Consider the following 21,001-nt stretch of genomic DNA (forward strand, 5'->3'; position numbering starts at 1 on the left):
CGTACACAGAGTCCCTTTTCCATTTTAGGGCTCTTTCTGTAAAAGCCAACACAGGTCCTCCCACTCAGCTCTCTCCCAGCAGCTCTCCTCTCCTTCGCCATCAAAACAAAACACTGTTTGGACTAAATTTGCCCAGGATGCTGCGCAGGAGGGACCAGGAGCAGCTCTAAGGAGGCCAACACCTCTCTGAAGGTCGAGGCTAAGGTTACCAGGCAGAGCCATTCAGGAGGTTCCTTACAGCCCCAACAAATGAAATGTAAAATGATAGTTTGAGCAGCAGAGCTGGTCACAATTAAACAAATGCCACCAGCACTGCAAGGCCTGCACACGTCATGAGTTCTGTAACGCCCAGGATTCATTTTTAGGTCTCTAACTGTTTTATTTGGGGGGAAAAAAGGGCAATTGGGATCACCACTTCCTCTTGCAGACATCCCACACACAGAGAAATCCCTCATCCCAGGTCACAGCCAGTCCTGCTCAGCCTACCTGTGTGCATAACACAGCTACAAGGAATTTACTCCAGCGTTTTAATCCTCTCTGCTTGAGGTGGAAAACGAGGTAACAGCTGAAGAAAGTTTAAGACTGAAAGACACTGCTTTCTTTATTTACAGCACCTTGTTCTGCACCGAAATATTTGACAATTTTGGTTTGGCTGTTTCTTTAGGTTTTTTTAACTCCCACTTTAGGAGAAGTGGGAAACAATTAACTTCTGAAAATCCCCCAATTAAAAAAAAAAATCTACCAAACCTACACTGGATTTACAGATGGGAAGACCAGACACATCAGCTTACAGACACCACCACACTGCAATTCTACCAAGGACAATGAAATATTCAGCAACCTGGGGGTCAAGGAGGCGGCTGGGTTCCCGGGACAGCTCAAGGCCTCCCTTCCAGCTTGGGGAAGAGAAAAGCAGCATCCCCGAGCGCTCAAAAAGGCACCGGGACCTTACCTTCCGCCAGCACCTCATCCACGGTGACCTGGTGCCGGCCGATGCTGAAGACCCGGCCGATGTAGCCGCTGCCCGGGCCGCTGCTGCCGCCGCCGCCGCCGCTGGTGCCCGAGCCGGGCCCGGAGCCGCCCTGCTCCCGGCGCGAGTCGAAGAACTTCTTCATGGCTCAGGAGGCGGCAGCCGCCGGCGGCGGGGGCGATGCCGGTGTCACTCCCGAGCCCTCCTGGCTCCTGCTGAGGGGGGCCCGGGGCCGCTGGCCTGGCGGGGGCCGAGCCGCGCTGTCCCGCGGGGAGTCACACCTGCAAAAGCACCGGGGATAACGGGCCTGCGGCGCTGCCCCCGCGAGCCCCGACCCGCAGGGACCCTGCCCGCTACCTCGCAGAGGGCGGCGGGAGCCTCCATGCGCCCCGCGGCGCCGGCGTGCGCAGCCCCACCGGGTCACGGCGGCGGCCGGCTGCCGGCAGGGCCCGGGGCCCGCATCGCTGCCTGGCGGCGTCACCGGCGACCACCGAGCCCGTCAGGGACAGGGACCGACCCCGCCGCCGCCGCCCCCCGCCGGCCCCATCCGACCAGGAAATGGGCCGTCACAGGAAGTCCCGGCTGCCGCCGGGAGCACCGCCCCCGCTCCTCCGCCGGCTGCAGGGCCCGGCCCCGCCGCACCGGGCTGTTCCCGACCCGGGATGTCGCGCTCCGAACCGGGATGTCGCGCCCCCCAGAACGCCCCGTCCCGCAGCCCTCAGAGCGCCCCCCGCCTCACGGTGCGGCGGGACGGGGAGAGGGGGCTCGGCGGGATGGCGGCGCCGCGCGCGGCACGCTGGGGGCGGTAGTTCGGCGTGGCCGGCGGAGTGTGGTGCCCTGTGGCAGTGGGGACTACAAGTCCCGGCATGCCGCGCGGCTCCGGCCGGCAGGGGGCGCTGTGGCGGCGGGCCGTGAGGGGGCTGTGGCGGAGCGCCCGGGCCGGGGTCGCCCCTCAGAGCGGCCGGGACCGGAGCCGCCCCAGGGACAGCGGACGAAGCCCTGGGGCTCTGCGTCCTCCTCGCCCTGAGGGATGACTGCAGGAATCCTGTCCGTGAGGAACCACGGCCCACATTAGGGCTTTGCATGGTGACGGGTATTTATGTTTGTTTTTGAAATAATGCGCTAAAGTCGATGTTTTTGTGGTGTAGTAATAAAAGGCCACTGCTGTGACATCTTGGGATTAACCTGAAGCACGAGGCTTATCTTCACAGAGGCCCTGCTTTGAGAGCCTAAGAAAAAAATCCTGAAAGCAGAGATATCCTTCAAAATGTCTTTAGTTTTACACCTGGTAGCTGGTTTTGTAAAACCTGTGCCTTGGAATTGCTGTTAAATTACAGGTTCCTCCTCTTTCTTGCCTGGCAAGATGCTCCTCAGGGGCACTGCAGCTCCTCCAGAGCCCAGAGCCATTGGGTCAGGCTTTGGAAAGGTTTAGTTTAGCTCAAATCTTGGGAAACTCGCATTAAATGCATTTTGGGTTCCTTTCATCATTTTTTCCTTAGAAATGAGAGATTTTCCCAGCTTATGGCATCCAGAGCAGCCAACTCCTCTCCTCATACACTATTGAAGGCCAGAGCAGGGATTTCAAACAGCAGAGGGAAATGTTAAAATGGCAAAAATGGCAAAAATTGTTTTTTCCAGAATGAAACACCACAATACAAAACCCAAGCAGCACTTGGCTGCCAAATTAATACCTCCATGACAGCACCCCTCTCCTTCCTCCCTTCTGACTGGGATGGAAGAGGAAACCAAAGCATGGTCCCATTTTCCCAATGACTATCATTTCCTATATTATGGTAATAACTACAGCCACCCTGCTGCCAGCCCCTGTCCCCAGGGGTTGCTTTGGGGTAACAAAAATGTTTACCCTTCCCACAGCCCTTGGCCTTGATGCCAGTGAGATTGGATCAGCCTGCTGTAAATGGGCCTAGTTGGGTTTTTCCTCACAGTGTTTGAAGACTTTTAAGATGTGTATGGCTCTGAGAACAGGCAGGTAAGATTGCTGGTGGTAATATTTAGCAATACACAGATGCACAGATCTGCCAGCACATCACTACAGTTGTTTTTCTGCTGAGCCTCTTCACTGTGGATCATGCTACACCTTTCCATCATCCTTGTCCTCAGCAGGTCTTAAAGGTGTAGGCTCACAAACCCACCCTGCAGACCCCAAAGTCTTCTTTTGACCACCTCATTTCCAAGTACACCCCAAGTCCCCACAGCTGGAGCTGCAGTGCTTTCAGCCAGGCAGCCAGCACGTGTGAGAACAGTCCTTTTTCATTTGCAGGCTTCAATCTGCATGAAACATGCTTGGCTGTGCTTTGGGGCTCTGTGATGAATTAACTGCCAGAGATCAGTACAGAAGGTTCACGTGCCCTTTGGAATAAATACGAACTGAGTGAAGTCTCAGTTGTTTCTATCCGTTATTTTGAATTATTTTTTAAAATTTCTCTAACCTGTGAAAATCTCCGGTGCAGGTAAAACACCCAGTGCAAAAAATTGGGTCCCATCACTGGGGATTTCTGGGGACTCTGCAGAACTGAACAATTTCCAAGGAAATTGGGCATCTCTGTACAGTACAGGGAAATGACTCATTTCCAAGTAAAGAAGATAAAAGCCACTGCATGCAGAGAGCTGCAGATGCACTGCTGAGCCTCCTCCCTGGCTCCGAGGGCTTTTTTTAACCGTACCTGCAGTGCAGTGCAGGCAGTGTCAGACCCACGCGTGGCTGGGGGCTCTGGTGTGCGACCCACGGGCACGCAAACCCCACCCATGAGCATTTTGGGGGGCAGAAGCACAGCAGGAGCCATCCCCGCCTGCAGACGCCGGGGATATTCTTTATTCCACAAGGCACCAGGCTCGGCTGCGCTGCTGCAATCCCAGTGACCTTCACAGGGATCAGAGGGAGCTGAGCCTGGAAGCTCCAGGGGAAAAAGCTGATCCGTGGCCACAGCACAGACAGGGCCTGGTGCTTTTCTCATGTCAGAGTGACTCCAGAGCACTCCCGGGCTTGTCCTGCTGCAGAGAGGAACCTCTGACTAATGCACTCAATCCTAAAAAGCAAATTTGAAGCTGCTGAAATCCCATGACGCGAGGTTTAAAATATCCGAGTGTGGTCAGCAGAGCTGCTTCCCTGCACATTGTCTCCCTGATCCCTGGTCCTTCTGCACTGCTCAGAAAATGCATTCAAATCCCCAGGAAGAAGCACATTAATGCAGCTGCATCCCTCTTCATCAAACTTTCCAGACAGCTCAGCATTTTCTAAATAAAAACTCAGGCCTGGGCAGGTTTGCTGCGGCCCCGAAAGGCGAGGGCACACTGGCCCCTTCTGGAGAGCTCGGGGAGCAGCAACGGCGGAGAGCAGAGCTGGCCCTGTGCTTGCTGGCACTTAACCGGCCAGGGGAAACGCAGCCGTGCTCACATTTTCCTGAATTCACCGCATAATAATGAGGTCTTAATCACACGGTAATGTTTATCTTGATGAGGATGTTGGGAGAGCCCTTTTTACACAGTGATTGGGGTAAGTGTTTCAAAGTAAGGGAGGAGATAGTCGGTTAGATATAAGAAAGGACTTGTTCCTTTGTGAGGGGGATGAGGCCCTGGCACAGGGTGCCCAGAGCAGCTCTGGCTGTCCCTGGATCCCTGCAAGTGTCCAAGGCAAGGTTGGAGCAGCCTGGGACAATGGAAGTTGTCTCTGCCCATGGAGGCTGGAACAAGATGAGCTTTAAGGTCGCTCCCAATCCATTGCATTCCACAATTCTATGTCTCTTTAAATATAAATTTACTGCAAAAAACTCTGTTGAGCTTCTCACCAGCAAAGAATAGAGCCACTGTTCTATCATCTCTCTACCTGTGATTTCCTGGATTTCAAGGATTTATTTCCAAGTGCACAGTAGTGGCCCCCAGAAAAACCATCACTGATCTCCATCACCCCAAGAAAAGGTCAGTTCTCAAGCACACTATTGTGGAGCTGGGCTTTACTGGGTTCAGACTTGTGCAGAGGAACAAAACCACTCCAGAACTCAGATCTGTACTTCACATGTTTAAGAACTGGAAGCTTCCACCTCCTTGGTGCTGGTGTTTGCCCTTGCAGGACATCCTCACTGGCTCCAGCAATGGCTCTGCTTCCTGTGGCTGGAAGCCAATCTTCCCTCCACAGCAGTGGCACACCCAGAAATAATGGAGCTGATGGAGCTCTGCAGGCTCACACACTGGGATGCAGCAGCCTGGATTGACCCTGAGCACAGCCTGGGTGGGACAGAGCCCTGTTTCTCAAGGAGCAGGACTGCACCACAGCTCCACTCTGTCCCTTACACTAAGGGAAGTTTGCAGGTTGGGTTCTCCCTGAGAAGGGATTTATCAGTTGTGTTTCCAGTGTCAGGATCCTGTTGGGGCTCCTCCTGCCCTGGCTACCTCTTCCAGGTCTGCCCACACCCTTTGCTCGGTTCTGTTGAAATGCAGGGTCAGGAAAAGTCATCCTGAGCTGGGCTGTCATGTCTCTGTTTCCATCCCCTACAGCTGGGTCATGGCCAAATTGCAGAGCAGCTAAGTAAGATTAAACCACATTGAGGCAATATTAATTAAGAAGAAAAAGTGAAAGCTACTCTTTTCCTCTTCAGAATTATATGTATGCTAATGAAAGTAAACATTCGTTAAGCCCCCTCCCTCTCTGGTGGTTTTTGCTGACTCCTGTTCCCCTTTGGATGGATTCAGGGCCACAGGCAGCCAGCGAAGCCATCAGACCACCGATGGCCCCGGGCTGCTTGCACTCCCTGCTGTTTATAGCTTTCGTGGAGAAAAGAAAACAGCAGACTGGGCCCGTGGCCAAGTGCAGCCTTCAGTTTCTCTGTGGGAGAAAGGCAGAGTGGGTGGGCATCTCTGAGGCAGTGTCAGCACAGCATATGCTGGGGGACAGCAGTGTGGAGAGCCCCCCGCCGCCAAGATCTGCTAGAGCTGCCAGCGTGAGGAGCTGTGAGAGCAGCTGGGATCCCCTCCTGCGTGAACACGAGCATCCCCACCTTGAGAACCTGGTGATTGAAGCACACTTGAAACGGGAATTCGACTCCTTGCAGTGCTCATCGCTGTCTCCTCTTACAGCTCATTGTCTCAGCCCTGTGGGCTCCCCCTGTGTCCAAGTGCTTTCTTGTTTTAAAGGCATCTTGGGTTACAGGAATTTTCTCAAATCAGTTCTGCTCCCCCAGTTCCTTCTTGGCCTTGTGTGACATTTATGTTTATGTAATCTACCCAGAGAGCCTTTGACTTGCATAGCAGTGCTGGTATGCTGTGCTCAGGGTTCTAAATCTTGTCTGGATTGCTAAAAGGGAGAGTGCTGCACATTCCCCTGATAATGCTGAGTGCACAGTGTTTCTAGTGGTTATGAAGAGTTAAGAACACTCCAGTTTCTTATGTAAGCTGGAATAGTTCAGTTTTCCCACTCAAATAAGCACTGCTTACCTAGGTCTGGCAGTGTTTCATCTTCCTTCCTCTCTTTGTGTTAAAAGGGCTCTACTCCAATCATGGATCAACAGCTCCAGGCTGCCTCTTCCTAAGTTCTTCCCCAAAGCAACTCTTCCCAAAACACCTGTGATTTGTGGCTGCTTCCACAGTGCTGAACAGCAGGTAAGGACACACCCTGGCTCTAAGGGTCAGAAGTGCCCCTGGATGTCTGCAGAGAACCCTAACAACTGCAGTTCACTTTGGGACTATTGTGATATTAACACAGGGAATGAGAGAATTCTTCACCCTCTTACAAGCACACAGAACCCAGTGCTCTGGAAAAGCAAGGGCTGGTTTTCAGCCTCCACCCTACCTTCGGGTACTGCTGCTATGGAGACAACACTGACTGAGCTACAGCATCCAACACCCTCCCACAGCACTTGTGCAACCCTTGAATAACCCCATTTTCAGGGGCTGTTTGCAAACTGCCAGTGCTCAGGTAGGAAAATGAGCACTTCCCTTGTGCACCTCCTAAAAACACTGGCTTAATCCCCAAAGGCCCAGATTCTGACCCTCTCTTGGTGGATGACTTCATTAGTGTCAGAATTTGGAGCTCAGTGAGTGAGGTGAGGCTGGAGCTCAGTGAGAGAGTTAAAGGCAGGTACCTGCTGATGAAAGGACACACTGAAAATCTCTCCTCCTAGCACAAGGCTCCTTTGCTCTCTGAGATGCAAATTTAAAAGGTCAGGTCCTTCAGGCAAAACCAAATGCTGCCATTTTCTAGAGGTTCAGCTCTGTTCTCCTTGTGGGACTGAAGAAATACCCCTACCTAAAGGGCTGCTGTTTGAGCCCGAGTTATTTACTTAATGCACACTGCCCTCCCTGTTTTTCTGTGACCTTTAATTTTCGTAAGGTCTTTTGTAGAGGGGAGAACAGCAGGATGGAGTGGGAATAGAAAGCATGTGTGTAACTGAGTAAAGTCTGGGGGGTTGAGAGCTTCAAACCAAGGGTGGTTAAAATAATTGACAGGACAAATGAAGTATCTGTGACCAGAAGAGCAACGTGCTCTGTCACTGCACTGAGGGGGACTGTGGGCTTGTCCCCTGCTGTCCCTCTTCTGATGCAAGGACAGCAAAGCTATGCCAGCCAGTGATATCCTTCAGCTGGAGATACTGGAGGATAACCATAGCCTTCCCCTCCTTTCAGAGATGAAGACAAAGCTGAAAGTTGAGCAGACCCTGCACAAAGGACCCCTGGAGAGACAAAGCTTTGTCACCTGAACCTTGTCTAGGAAAATACAGCAACAACCCTTCACCTTCCTGAAGGGAGCAGCTCCTATAGCAAGGTAATAACAGGGTTCCTTAAACCCCCTGTCATTCTATCCACCTTCCAGAGAAACTCAGACCACTCTCAGCATGCTCAGAAGCTTTTGTGCCTTTTTGTTTTCCTTTCTGGTCCAAATAACTGACTGAATCAGATGGCTCTGGAGCCAGCACCCATAACCAGCCATGATTGCAGGGAACTTGGCTGTGTGATGTGTCAGGATCTGCCTGCTGAATGGATTAGGTTTACATGACTAATTCCAGGTGGCCAAAAAACATCCACACAAACACTTTGTATCTTCAAGTATTCCTCCTCCTTGGTGCCTCTCCCAGGGGGAAAGAAAAGGTTAAATTGTGAAAATAATGAATGGGAGGATTGGTGCAATATTTAACTAATTTGGAAAGAAAAGTAATAACTCATGGTATTCAATAATTACTGTTGCATATACCAGTGACTGCAGAGCCTTCCAGTTCTGGGGGCTGAAGAGACTGGAAAGCAAACAGGATGAAAACACACAGGCTAAAAAAATCACTGGCAAGCTAAGATGGAGAAACACAGCAGTTCTGCTGGGGGATTAAAATGGGCCCAGAGCAGGGACTGCTGACGTGAGAAGAAGGGCTGAGAATGGAAACTTTCACAGATGTAGGAAAGAGAAAAGTTTCTCCTTAGCAACAGTTTATATGTGCTGGTCCACACTGAATCCTGGGCAGGGTCAAGTGCCAGATTTTCCACGGAAAGAGGCTCTGCAGTGCAAAAGGAGAGGGCTTGAGGCTTGAACCTGGATTTTCTGTTCCCCTGGTCCATCCCCTTGCATCAGCAGTAGGTGCTGGGCTCCGTGGAGCTGTTTTGGGAGCTGAGCTGCAGCAGGAGCTGCAATAAATAACCCACACAGACATGCTCACTGAGGCACAGCCTGCCCGCATCCAGGCTGCTAAATTTAGATCCCTTCCAGCAAAGGAGCATGGGCAAAGAGGCAGGGATGAGACAGAGCTGGAAAAAACTGAGAGGCTTGGTTTACCCGTGATAATAAAAACATGTTTGGCATCAGAGGAACCAAAGGTCCTGAGGATAAACATTGGAAGACAAGATACCTCTATTGCAAGGTTGATTTCCCTCTGTCAGCTTTGTGATCACGTCCATGGCTGATCCCAGCAGGGTCACATCGGGGTAAAACAAAGTCCCTTTGCCTGAAGGGTTTTGGCTTGAGGGCACTGCCATTTATCGGGGCAAAAAGAATAATCGTTATGCAAAGAACCATCCTAAGTGAAATAATGGCTGTTTGCAATGCAAAGCGCTTAGACGAGGGCTGAGGATGCTGAAGAGCCAGAGAGGTGCTGTGGGAGCATAGGAGGCACGATACAGATCAGAAATCCTCACAAACAACACCGGGGGAGGAACAGGACTTCTTCCTCGAGGGTGTTTCTGTCTGTATCCCCCTCACTCCCCCCTGCTGCAGGCAGGAGGAGAGAGCAGAGCCTGCAGGCAGAGCCCCTCTGCTCCCAGGGATTTTACAGGGAATGCCCTCCCAGCCTGCCAGCCCTCCGTGTAACCCCAAAAGTGCAGTTTGGGGTTCCACCCCAAACCCGCAGTGCGAGTGAGCTTCCCGAGAACACCCTGCTCTGGATCACAACCAACGCTCAGGGATGGGCAGGGCAGGGCTGGAGCTCCCTCACGTCACTGCCGCGTGTCGCCAGGGCGGGGACTTCGCCACCCAGGACAGCCACCAGAGCTCTCCCCACCTGTGCCAGGGACCCGCGCGGGACAGCAGGTGAGTGCCAAGCGTCCCCCTTGGCATGGGGACGGCGCTGCATGGCCGGAGGTGCCCGGGAAGGTGCCAGTCCCCGCTTTCCACGCACAGCGCGGCGCTGCGGGAGCGGCAGCCCCGGGCTGGGCGATGCCAGCGGTGCCGCGGCACTGGGGCAGCCCGGACTGGGCTGAGCCAGGACGGGGCAGCTGGGATGGAGGAAGGGCTGACCTTTCCCTGTCACAGAGAGAACAAGCGGCTTTTGGTTCCTGTTTGTGCCGTGCCAACGCTGGCACGTCCTGGCCGCTGGAGCGCCGAGGGCACGGCAGAGGGTGTGCGCACAGGCTGAATGAGGCGCACAACGCTGTAAGAATCATGTTTTTATTCCTTCCGAGGGCAGTGGCAGATAAAGGTCATTGTGTGGGAGGCGCTGGGATACCTCAGCTGTCTCGGGAGATCCTTTCTGGAGCTGCGATCTCGGAGTCGGTGGCCCTGCGGTGAGCCCCAGCCCCAGCCCGGGCACCCCGGGAGCGCAGCCAGGGCTGCATCCCGCACACCGGCAACAGCTGGCGGTGGCCGAGCTCTGGAAAAGCTGATTCGGCGCTGGGTGTGGGTTGTGTTTGGGTAAACGTGCACCCAGTGAAGGAACTCGTTGAACAGGTCCAGTGTTTGCCTCGCGAGGAAAAGGGTCACAAAGCGGTGGGCTTCCATCCAGGTCCGAGGTGTAGGACTGGCAACGCTGCGAGCTCAAACTGGGAGGGGGAAAGCCGTGTGTTTATATCCTGTTAAGCTGTTGGAACTTTCCTTGGTGGTTCCTGTGTGTGTGTGCTCTGAGCACAGTCAGGAAAACCTGACTGTGTGCAAGCCTAAACTTGAACTGGCCAGCACATGCAATAGTGTCAGCACTTCCCTGATAAATCAAGTTTATTCAGCTTTTAGAGGATGTTTGATATGGACTTAAAACAGGCTGTTTAGCTGATAAAGCCTGCCAGGGAAAGATCATCCATGGAAAAAAAATCGAGTAATGGGAGGGATGCCTCCTACACTTGCACTCTGTCACCTGGGCAGAGTGTTTTGTGCTTGTTCTCTGCCAGGTTTATTGTGAGAGTCCTTTATTCTGGGGTGAAGCAAACAACATCAGGATCATAGCACTGCCTGGCTGACTCTTGCATGCAGTTTAATTCTTCAAAACACAGAGCAAAGTATTGTTCCTGTCCTGGAGCTGTTTTTCCCTGATTGAGCTGCAGGCCAGGAATTGTTTTAAGCTGCTGAGCACTGGCAAATCTGCTGAGCAATTCCCTCTCTCTGCTTGCCAAGGGGTGGCTTAGGAGAGTTTCATTCATGTAAAGCCCCAGTTCCTGCAGACCCCTTCAGCTGTGAAAGGGTTACAGGGGACAGCCTGGCTGGGCTCTCCCACCTGTAACCTCAGAGGCTCATTCTCACACAGAAATGCACCAGGAACAAACCAGCACTTGCAGACTGAGCAGTGGCTTTGCACTGCTGCCTTTCCAGTGCTCTGCTCTTTCAATTCCCAGTGGTGTTCCCAGGATGGAGAAATCAGTCTTGCAGTCAATACTCAGTGTGGTATTTCTGCTGTTAATGGATGTTGCGAGAGGATTTGCCCTGAGTGCAGTACACGCAACCTCTCCTCATGGTTTGGTTTCCTTCTGCCAGCTCATTTGCGCTCAGAATTTCTCTGCTTCCCTTTCCCTTGCTACTGACCTTTATTTTGCCCTCTAATTGACTTGCTCAACCAGCCTGTCTGATATTCCTGCTTCTGTGTACCAACCAGCTCCATCACAAAAACAGCAGTGAAATTTGGAGCCTTCATTTAGTGTCTGACCAAAGCAAACAAAATTGGCTTTTTACTTCTGTAAAAAGATTAGAGAAGAGCAAAGATGACTTTTCTGAGGTCTAGGTCATGCTGTGATTGCTGGAATTCGAGACCAGATGAAAGGAAGCAAACTCAACACTAATAATTGCTGTGTGTTGCCTGATTGCAGAGGGTGTAGTAAGTTAGAGGTGCACCCGGGAGTGCCTGTGCATAACAGGTCCATGGCAAGTGCCACACAGAGTTAACTGGCCTGAGCAGCTCCTGTGCATTCCAGGTCTGTAGGAGTCATGTGGAGCAGGAGCAAACACACTCCTGGTCTTGCACAACTCTCTGGGCTCGTGGATAGCAGCTATTAAGCACCACGAGGAGAATTAGGAAGAGATGTTATTCACTGCTGGCACCTCTGCTTCTGCTTCAGGGCTTTAATGAGAGAACTCGCTCAAGCCTGGAATAAAACCACACATTTGGTGGGTGGACTTGACTTGCTGTCACTGTGTTTGCATCTTTTGAGTTTATTTTTTATTTAATTCAACCCTACTGTATGTAGGTATCTCTTTGAGTCTGCCTTTCCTAACTCCTCTGCTGTGATGCTGAGGTGAACTTGGGTTGTGGGGAAGTGAACTTTGTCCTGGTACGTGACATCCTGTCAAGGGATCTCAGGAAAATTTGGGTGTGTTCATGCAAAGGCTCTCTGATTGCAAACAAAAATGTGAACAGAACTAATAACCCTGGGCAGATGGCAAGGAAGCTTTGGGGATTTTTGAGGGTTTTGTCAGTTAAAACTACAGCCCTGCAAGGAAGGACACAGTGCACCAAATTGAGAGGATGTTGAATATAAAATGTTCTATTAAGATAAAGGAGGGAAAGTGATTGTCCTGCCCTGTGTTCAAGTGAGGTTCTCCTTTGTGTGCTCACCTACACCATGATGTCTCTGCCTCCCAGGCAGGATCCAGGAAGGGTTAGGGCTGTGTGGGCAATCTCAGCCTGCTTCATCCTCAGCCTGCTTCATCCTCAGCCTGCTTCATCCTCACCCTGCTCACCCTCACCCTGCTCACCCTCACCCTGCTTCACCCTCACCCTGCTCACCTTCACCCTGCTTCATCCTCACCCTGCTTCATCCTCACCCTGCTCACCCTCACCCTGCTCACCCTCAGCCTGCTTCATCCTCACCCTGCTTCATCCTCACCCTGCTCACCCTCACCCTGCTCACCCTCACCCTGCTTCATCCTCACCCTGCTCACCCTCACCCTGCTCACCCTCACCCTGCTTCATCCTCACCCTGCTCACCCTCACCCTGCTCACCCTCACCCTGCTTCATCCTCACCCTGCTCACCCTCACCCTGCTCACCCTCACCCTGCTCACCCTCACCCTGCTTCACCCTCACCCTGCTCACCCTCAGGCTCTCACCTGCCAAGGTCAAAGCCATGCATTTTGGAGGACATGGGAATCAAGTCTATTTTCTTTGCTCCAGGGCAGCACTGTCTGCTTCTCCTTGTAGCCTCAGCCAGGCTGTCACGCAGGCAGTAGAGAAGAATCATTAAATTACCAGTGCTAATCACCTGTGTGTCCACCACATCCCTCCCAGCCTGGCCCTGGCCCTGTGCTGTCGTGATCCAGCCTTTGCTCAGCACAAAGCAGGGCTGGACACTCTGAGAAGCTGCCCTGGGCGTTCACTTGGGCTGCTCAACCTTGCTTTAGTCCTCAAAGAATTAGATGGTTATTTAACCAGCTTCATTAACCTTCGAGGGAAGGTGTATTCTATTAATAATTTGCTAGAAAACTAACACTCCCTGTGTTTTATTATTGCAGCTGTCTCAGTGCCCTGGACACAGACAATAACAGATTGACCAGATCCGAGCAGGATGGTGAGTGAGTGTGTTTGCTGTGCCAGGCTGTGCCAAGCCTTTGCTCTGACCTGATAAATGTGGGGAGTGGAGCTCAGATAAGGACACAGCAGGAAGAACACTGTCACTGTCTGTCCCTTCAAGGGGGTGAATTGATCACTTCTTTCTGCTTCCTCATTGTAGGGGAGAATGACCCACACATACAGGCTTTTGCCTTTGGGGAGTTAATGGAAAACCAGATCAGATATTCAAATAATCCAAAGAACATTAATTTCTCCAGATAAACTTCCTAGGCATATTATTGTTTCCAGGTTGAGCCTACAAGGCAGCCATTTCTGTGGTTGTTATTACAGAATCTTGGAATGGTTTGGGTTGAAAGGAACATTAAACATGATCCAGTTCCATCTCCAGCCATGGGCAGGGACACCTCCCACTGTCCCAGGCTGCTCCAAGCCCTGTCCAGCCAGGCCTGGAACACTTCCAGGGACAGGGGAACACTTTTCTGCCCATTGAGTGTTAAGTGGTACTTTTACCACTGATGATTTTCTTGGGAACATGAAGAGCTTTGCAAGAAAAGTGTATTTCCCCAGAAATTGCACCAGAGCAGGGGCAGGAGAAACCTGTTTGTGAATCCCCATTTCGGGTAAAACACTGCACTTGGTGTGTTATTGAACACAATGATGGTCCTTGACTGCTCTTAGAGAAGTCAGGATGGGGCTTTGCTGAGAACAGCTTCTATGATTTACATGGAAAACTGCTAGGAAACAGAGATGTCAGGCAGTGTGCCCTAATTTAACTGGAAAACAGATACTGCATGGGCAGCCACATTAAGATGTTTTCTCCTTTCAGCTGAGTCCCTGCAGCTTATTTCTTATGTGGCTGGGAACAAACCATTTCATTTTTGGAATGGATGGAACCTGGTATGAAATCACTCACGTTTGGAGGGTGGACTTTACTTGCTGTCACTTTCCAAAAGAGATGTTTGCATCTTTTGAATTGTTTGTTTTTAGTTTTTTGGGTTTTTTTTTAAATTCAGGTCTACTCTGTGAATGTCTCACTTTGTGACTACTTTTCATAACTCCTCTCCTTTGGCTTTAGGCAACAATCAAGGGTGTCTCAGCTTTCAGTGCTGAGCAAGAAGCACAGGCTCTAAGGAAGGCCATGAAGGGCCTTGGTAAGTTATCTCCCTCCACTGTTAAACCTTCTTTTTCAGCTCTGCTGGTTGGGAAGGTTTTTACTGGTGTTTTTTTGGAGGGGATGTTCAGCTATTTGCATCACCTTGTGAGGGCACTGGAGGGAATTGGGCAACTTGAACCCCACTGGAAATCCAAGTCTTGGCCACAAAAATGTCTTTAGTCAGGCTCTTGTTTTCTGTGTCTGTGGTGTGGTGCTGCTGGGCTGAGGCACTCATGCACACATGAGACCCAGGTTGTGCAAGGATGTGTGTAAGGCTGTGTGGCCAATGGCACACCCTGGGCAAGGCCAGAGCAGGCCTCTGGGTCTGGTACAAGCAGCTTGACTGGTTTTCTTTGGTTCCTTCCAGGCACAGATGAAGATGCCATCATTGAGAGCTTGACCAAACTGAACGTTTCCCAACGTCAGCAAGTTCTGATCACCTACAAAAGCACTATTGGCAGGGTAGGTGCTCTTCAGAGATCAGTGCCTGTGCCTCTAATTGGGACTTTTTTGGGTTGTACCACTCGGGTGAAATGTGAAAAACATCCTAGTCTCCACAAGAGCATGATTGGCACTGAGCACAAGCTTTCCTTGGCCAAGATTTTTGTTTTTGTTCACTTCAGAGTAACTGTTTGTCCAAGAAAAGTATTGACCGAGTTCTTCCTCTTCTCAAAGGCTGTGTCTTTTTCTCCTTTCTTCTCTTTCTGTCTTCTAGGATTTGATTGATGACTTGAAGTCTGAGCTGAGTGGGAATTTTGAAAGGGTGATCATTGGTTTGATGACTCCTACCACCATGTATGACGTGCATGAACTGAGGAGGGCTCTAAAGGTTTGGAAATCCTTTTTTACCTCACATGACTTACGGTCAATTCAGTATGCAATGCCATAATTGTATACTAATTATTAATTTCTTATTAAGCTACATCTAATAAAAGTCCTGGTTGTCAGAGTTTTGTCTCTGGTTCCCCAGGGAGCAGGGACAGATGAAGGCTGCCTGATTGAAATCCTGGCCTCTCGCACCAACGAGGAGATCCGGCGCATCAATGAGAACTACAAACTCCGTATGTGACACGCTCTGCAATTTCTTACTGGCTCAGAAGCCACCTGTGGGTGTGCAAGGGTGTGTGGAGAGGCAGGAGAAGGGTCTGTCAGCACCAAGGACAAGAATTACACCCAGAAATTGAGTTGTTGTAAATGTAATGGGGTGGGGTGGTTCTGTCTGTCAGCTGGAGGTCTATCCATGGTGGATCTTTTGCCAGTTTTATCCTGGCTGTGCTTTTTAATTTTGCTCTGTACCACTGTCGTGGTCAAACCATGACAACCACTCAATATGGTGGCTGGATTGCTGTCATGAAAGCCAAGAAGGGCAAGGGCATCCTGGCTTGTCCTAGCCACAGTGTGGCCAGCAGGACATGCCTGTCCCCCTGTGCTGCACTGCTGAGACAACTCGAATCCTGAGGACAGTTTAGGATGGATGTTAGAAAAAGCTTCTCCACCCAGAGGGTGGCTGGGCACTGGAACAGGCTCCCTACAACAGCAGCAATCCTGATGGAGCTAAGGGAGTGTTTGGACAACGTTCTTGGGCACATGGTGGGACTCCTGGGGATGGTTCTATGCAGGCCCAGGAGTTGGACTTGCTGATGCTTGTGGGTCCCTCCTCAGTCAGCAAATCCTGTGATTGTGTGAGTAACAGATGTGCTGTGTGTGTGCCCTGGCAGAGTATGGCTCCACCCTGGAGGACGACATTGTCTCTGACACATCCTCCCTGTTCCGCAGGGTCCTCGTGTCCCTGGCCACGGTGAGTCCAGGCTGGGGAGGTAACAGGGCTGAACATCTGCTGGACACCTCTCACTCATTTCTGATCCCAAAGTTGGCATACAGATTGTGAGCCTTCTGTCAGGCTTTGAGAATTTTCTATAAATCCATTTCCCACAGAGGTGCTTCAGGCTGGCAGCTGTTTCACTTCCCTTGCATTTCACCTTGCCAGCACTTCACACCAGCTTCTGCAGGGAGAGCAGCCTCACTCTGCCATGCCTTGATGCCATGTGCTCTTTTTAATAAAGTGGATGGCTGCTAGTTTCAAAAGAACAATCACATCTGAATCATGTTTTGCTGTATTTCTAACCCATTACTCAATGTTAACAATCCCATTATACATCTCCAGTAACTGGTTTTGAATGGGGATTTTGCAGGACTTACTTCCATTAGTTGCTCTGTTGAAATGAGTTTTTCATCCTTGTATTACTGCAGGGTAACAGAGATGAGGGAACATTTGTGGATGAAGCCCTTGCTCAACAAGATGCTCAGGTTTGTAGCAATTTGCTTCCTGGGAAGGACTGTCTGGGTTTGTATGTGATGTGTGGTGAATCCCTGCTGTTGATAGACCTCTTTTTCTCAAGGTAAATGAGTAAACCTGAAGTTGTGCTAGTCAGCAGTGCCCCAGGTGAAGACTTGGATATTAGGAAATATTTTTCCCCCAAAAGAGTTGTCCAGCTCTGGCACAGGCTGTCCAGGGAAGGGGTGGAGTCCCCATCCCTGAGGGGATTCAACAGCCATGTGAATGTGGCACTTGGGGACATGAGTTAGTGGTGAACTCAATGGCCTTAGAGGGCTTTTCCAACCCAAATGGTTCCATGAAGTAAAAATCTCATTATATACACCTGATGTTCTCAGTTATCCCCACTTTGTTCATGTCTTCCAGGCCCTGTATGAAGCTGGGGAGAAGAAATGGGGAACAGATGAGGTGCAGTTCATGTCCATCCTCTGCACAAGGAACAGGTGCCACCTGCTCAGAGGTAGGACCTCTCTGGTGGGCTGGGTTTTTCCCCTGCTTTGAGGACAGTACTTTTGTAAGAGCTTTGTACTTGCTCATTAACTGGTTGTGATCCCTTCCTGAGACAACAGATATTCTCAGGGCCAGTTGATTCAAAATGGGAGTTGAGTAAAACACCCATACAACCTCCTCTAGCCTGTAAATTGGAGATAATGAAGTGTGACTCCCATGGGACAGAGCTAAGCATGGAAACTGCATTAAATAGCAGTTCTGGAAAATCCTTGCAGCAGTGGTAGGCTAATTAGCAAGACAGCTGATAATTAAAATGAGTTATTTCTGAGGGGCAGCCCTGATTTAGCTTACAATGTCATGGTAATGGTGCAGTGTTTGTACAGGCTATGAGGAGCTTGATCTTGCAAAGTGATCCTCGGGGGTTACACACTGAAGCAGCTCACTTGGCTCTTTTATCCAACTCTTCCTCCTAGTTTTTGATGTGTACAGAGTGATTGCTAATAAGGACATCACAGACAGCATTAAATCTGAGATGTCAGGAGACCTTGAGGATGCTTTGTTAGCTGTGGGTGAGTTCCCTGCTTTTAATCTTTGTCTACAAGCTAATTAAATAATTAAAAATACTGTCTCTTGCCCTGACTGTTTGCACAGCTTCAGGAGGCACATTCTTTTTCACTGTTTTACAAGCCACAGTGTTTTAATCTTTGCAGATGCAAAGACCTGGTAAGAAGGTTCTGTGCTTTGTATTTCTCTGCCAAGGGATGCTTTGGCAGATGACATTTGCTGTCTGGAAGCTTTAAAGCCTTAAAAATATTTTATTGCTGTGCACTGGGCATGGAGACATCAATTGACAGCAGGTCACTGACTCTGGATGTCTGCACTGTGCTTGTTCAGTTGCATTTTTACAGAATAAATGTCTGCACTGAGAAAGTGCTGGAAGGGTTTGGAAGACTTTATCCTTCAGTGTTTATTGGTTTTAATTATCTTGCTCTTGTCTCCCTTACAGTAAAGTGCATGAGGAATAAACCTGCTTATTTTGCTGAAAGACTGTACAAATCCATGAAGGTAAAGAGATTTTGCTATTTCCCCCCCTGCCTCTCCATGCTCAAGTCAATTAGAGAAAAAGAAACTGTGTTAATTGGAGGGAAAAAAAAGAAAGAAGTCTGAGCTTTTCTGTGGAGGTGTTTTCCTCCAGGAAGCTCAGAGCTTTTCTGTGGAGGTGTTTTCCTCCAGGAAGCTCAGAGCTTTTCTGTGGAGGTCTTTTCCTTCAGGAAGCTCAGAGCTTTTCTCTGGAGCTCTTTTCCTTCAGGAAGCTCAGAGCTTTTCTGTGGAGGATTTTTCCTTCAGGAAGCTCAGAGCTTTTCTGTGGAGCTCTTTTGCTTCAGGAAGCTCAGAGCTTTTCTGTGGAGCTCTTTTCCTTCAGGAAGCTCAGAGCTTTTCTGTGGAGGTGTTTTCCTTCAGGAAGCTCAGAGCTTTTCTGTGGAGCTCTTTTGCTTCAGGAAGCTCAGAGCTTTTCTGTGGAGCTCTTTTCCTTCAGGAAGCTCAGAGCTTTTCTGTGGAGCTCTTTTCCTTCAGGAAGCTCAGAGCTTTTCTGTGGAGCTCTTTTCCTTCAGGAAGCTCAGAGCTTTTCTGTGGAGGTGTTTTCCTTCAGGAAGCTCAGAGCTTTTCTCTGGAGCTCTTTTCCTTCAGGAAGCTCAGAGCTTTTCTCTGGAGCTCTTTTCCTTCAGGAAGCTCAGAGCTGGTAATGGATGCCTGCATTAATGCAGAAATGGTCTAGTCAGGAGTGGATTCCATGGAAGGCCAGGCTCAGTGCCTGTCCCTGTGTGTCCCCAGCCTGTGCAGTGCTGTTGTGTCCCCTCAGGGCCTGGGCACTGATGACAGCACTCTGATCAGGGTGATGGTGTCCCGTGCTGAGATTGACATGCTCTACATCAGGAGGGAGTTCCTGGCCATGTATGGAAAATCACTGCACTCCTTCATTAAGGTGAGCTCAGAGTCTTACACACACCTGGCTTTGCTAAGCAGCACCTAGGAGATCCTCAAAACAACATTTGGGTGTTTTAGAGGAGGTGGAGTTAAGGAGACTTTACATTTATGTACTGAAAACCTTCCTGAATGTTCTTGCTTATGAAGTTGTCTAAGAGGATACAAACACTACAGTCAGTCATTTATGCTGAAAGGAATCCTGCTTTCCATGGAGCTGCAAAATTAATGGTGTTTCTTTTTTCTGTTCTCTTTAGGGAGACTGCTCAGGGGACTACAGGAAGGTTCTGCTCAGGCTGTGTGGTGGGGAGGATTAAAGGAGGCCTGGGGAACCTGCTGGGTGATGGGAAGCAGCTGATCATGGAATGGTTTAGGTTGGAAAAGACCTTTAAGATCATCGAGTCCAATCATGATAAAGATTCCTTCCTTTTATCTTTTTTTTTTCCCAACTGCCTTATTAATTACTCTGATTATTGACTTAGGTTAGTTCATGTTCTGGTTGAAAGGTTGACCCTTTTGATACACTTTTATGCTTGGAACACCCATTTGCCTACTAACTGGGCTGGTGAAGCCCAACTTACACAGAATGCTGTAACCAAAGGTATAAAAGTTGTTTCCTGAGCAGCTGCCCTCCTGCTGTTGTGCTCACCAGCAAAATGCATCAACTAAAGCAAACCTGAGAGTGAGAGGCTGCCCAGGGAAAAGCCAACCTCATTGGTACATGGAGACTGCAGAACACAGGTTTGCTTCAGTTTTTCAGTAGAATTAAACCACAAAGAAACCAAATATCTAAAATACAAACACGTTTACATATTAACTTGCCTCTGTTAGTGTGGAGCATTAACAGCCTGGCTGTGCTGTGTGTTTATGTTGCCTGTAAGTGGGGAATTGTCACTGGTGACATGAGAAAAACCTTTTTCTGCCCTGGTTAGAGCAGCCCTGTGATTTTGGTCTGTCTGCTGGATCATGGAAATATAAATAATGTGGGTTATATTATAAACCTGCTCTGGATAAAGTGCTGTCATTGGAATGGTGCCTTTTAAGGAATGACCTGTCCCCAAAACCCCACCTCACCAGCCTGCTGCTGGGGTAGCTCCCCAGATTTTCCTGGGACACATTCCCAAATATCCCTGAGGGGATTCTCCAGACCTGCCTGGGACAGCTGCCCACATCTGCCCACACTGACTGCCAGCTGCCCTGTGTCACAATCCCAGAAGGGACCTGTGTTTGTGCCTGGGCCTCACGGGGTGTCCCCATCAGCCTCTGGGAGAGACTTCTCCCCCAGACCTCCAAAAATGGGACTCTGCTTTGCCTTAGCAATTTATTTTTTGGATAATCCTGTTGTGAAGGATCAGCCTGAGGCTGCTTTGGCCAAGCTCCAGCACTGAGGTGGCTGCACCCCAATCCCGTCCCTCATGTTCCTCTAAAACAGGCTGGAGTAGGAGATGCCTCTGTAACCTCCAGTAAAATAATTTTCTCGTTCTCTGGGCTGCCACTGGAGACACATTCCTGAGTTTTGCCAGCAGAGGAGGCAGAGCTTTATCCAGTTCTGAGGGGAAAAGCCCAGCCCAGCCCAGCAGCTGCAGAAGTGCTGGCTGGGTGGGTTCAGTGCCTTGGGTCAGGTTGGGTTTCAGAGCGTTGGAAAATAAAATGAATAAAGAATTTGTTTCTGTACTTCCCATCGCGGTGGTGTGCTCTGGGAGGGGACACGGCTGGAATTTGTTTTGACCCCAGTCCTGGGTGGGGAGTGGCTGCAGCGCTGCTTCTTATGCTAATTCATCCACGGTTTTCCTCTTCTTTGTATCCTTTTCCCCCGGTAAGGACTTCCCAACACATGAACTCAGTATTTGTCTCCTATTTATGGTCTGGTTTCTGGAAATCGTCCTTTTGTCCATACATTCCACACTCCAG

The 21,001-nt window shown here is 50.2% G+C and overlaps 2 protein-coding genes across 5 annotated transcripts in view; one reads left to right on the plus strand and one right to left on the minus strand.

Moving 5' to 3' along the window:
* Window positions 1–1,743, minus strand: part of AAK1 (AP2 associated kinase 1) — a 62,409-nt gene extending 60,666 nt beyond the window's left edge. For 2 of the 4 annotated variants that reach the window (XM_064400508.1, XM_064400511.1), the window contains exons 1-2: window positions 1,328–1,743; window positions 953–1,251 (exon numbers count right to left, since the gene is read on the minus strand). In XM_064400508.1, coding sequence (XP_064256578.1) covers window positions 953–1,115 — 163 coding nt within the window. In that variant the 5' untranslated portion in view covers window positions 1,116–1,251; window positions 1,328–1,743. The remainder of the gene's footprint in view (window positions 1–952; window positions 1,252–1,327) is intronic. The other 2 variants (XM_064400510.1, XM_064400509.1) reach the window with 2 other exon arrangements.
* Window positions 1,744–9,389: 7,646 nt separating this feature from the next.
* ANXA4 (annexin A4) lies at window positions 9,390–20,764 on the plus strand. The gene is made up of 13 exons (XM_064400512.1): window positions 9,390–9,491; window positions 13,112–13,167; window positions 14,245–14,320; window positions 14,690–14,784; window positions 15,038–15,151; window positions 15,293–15,383; window positions 16,041–16,120; window positions 16,573–16,629; window positions 17,024–17,117; window positions 17,581–17,676; window positions 18,114–18,172; window positions 18,969–19,091; window positions 19,348–20,764. The coding sequence occupies exons 2-13, from the start codon at window positions 13,165–13,167 to the stop codon at window positions 19,405–19,407; spliced, it is 948 nt and encodes a 315-aa protein (XP_064256582.1). The 5' UTR covers window positions 9,390–9,491; window positions 13,112–13,164; the 3' UTR covers window positions 19,408–20,764.
* The last annotated feature ends 237 nt before the right edge of the window (window positions 20,765–21,001 follow it).

The sequence above is a fragment of the Passer domesticus genome, chromosome 28, assembly GCF_036417665.1.
Source record: "Passer domesticus isolate bPasDom1 chromosome 28, bPasDom1.hap1, whole genome shotgun sequence".
Taxonomy (NCBI): Eukaryota; Metazoa; Chordata; class Aves; order Passeriformes; family Passeridae; genus Passer; species Passer domesticus.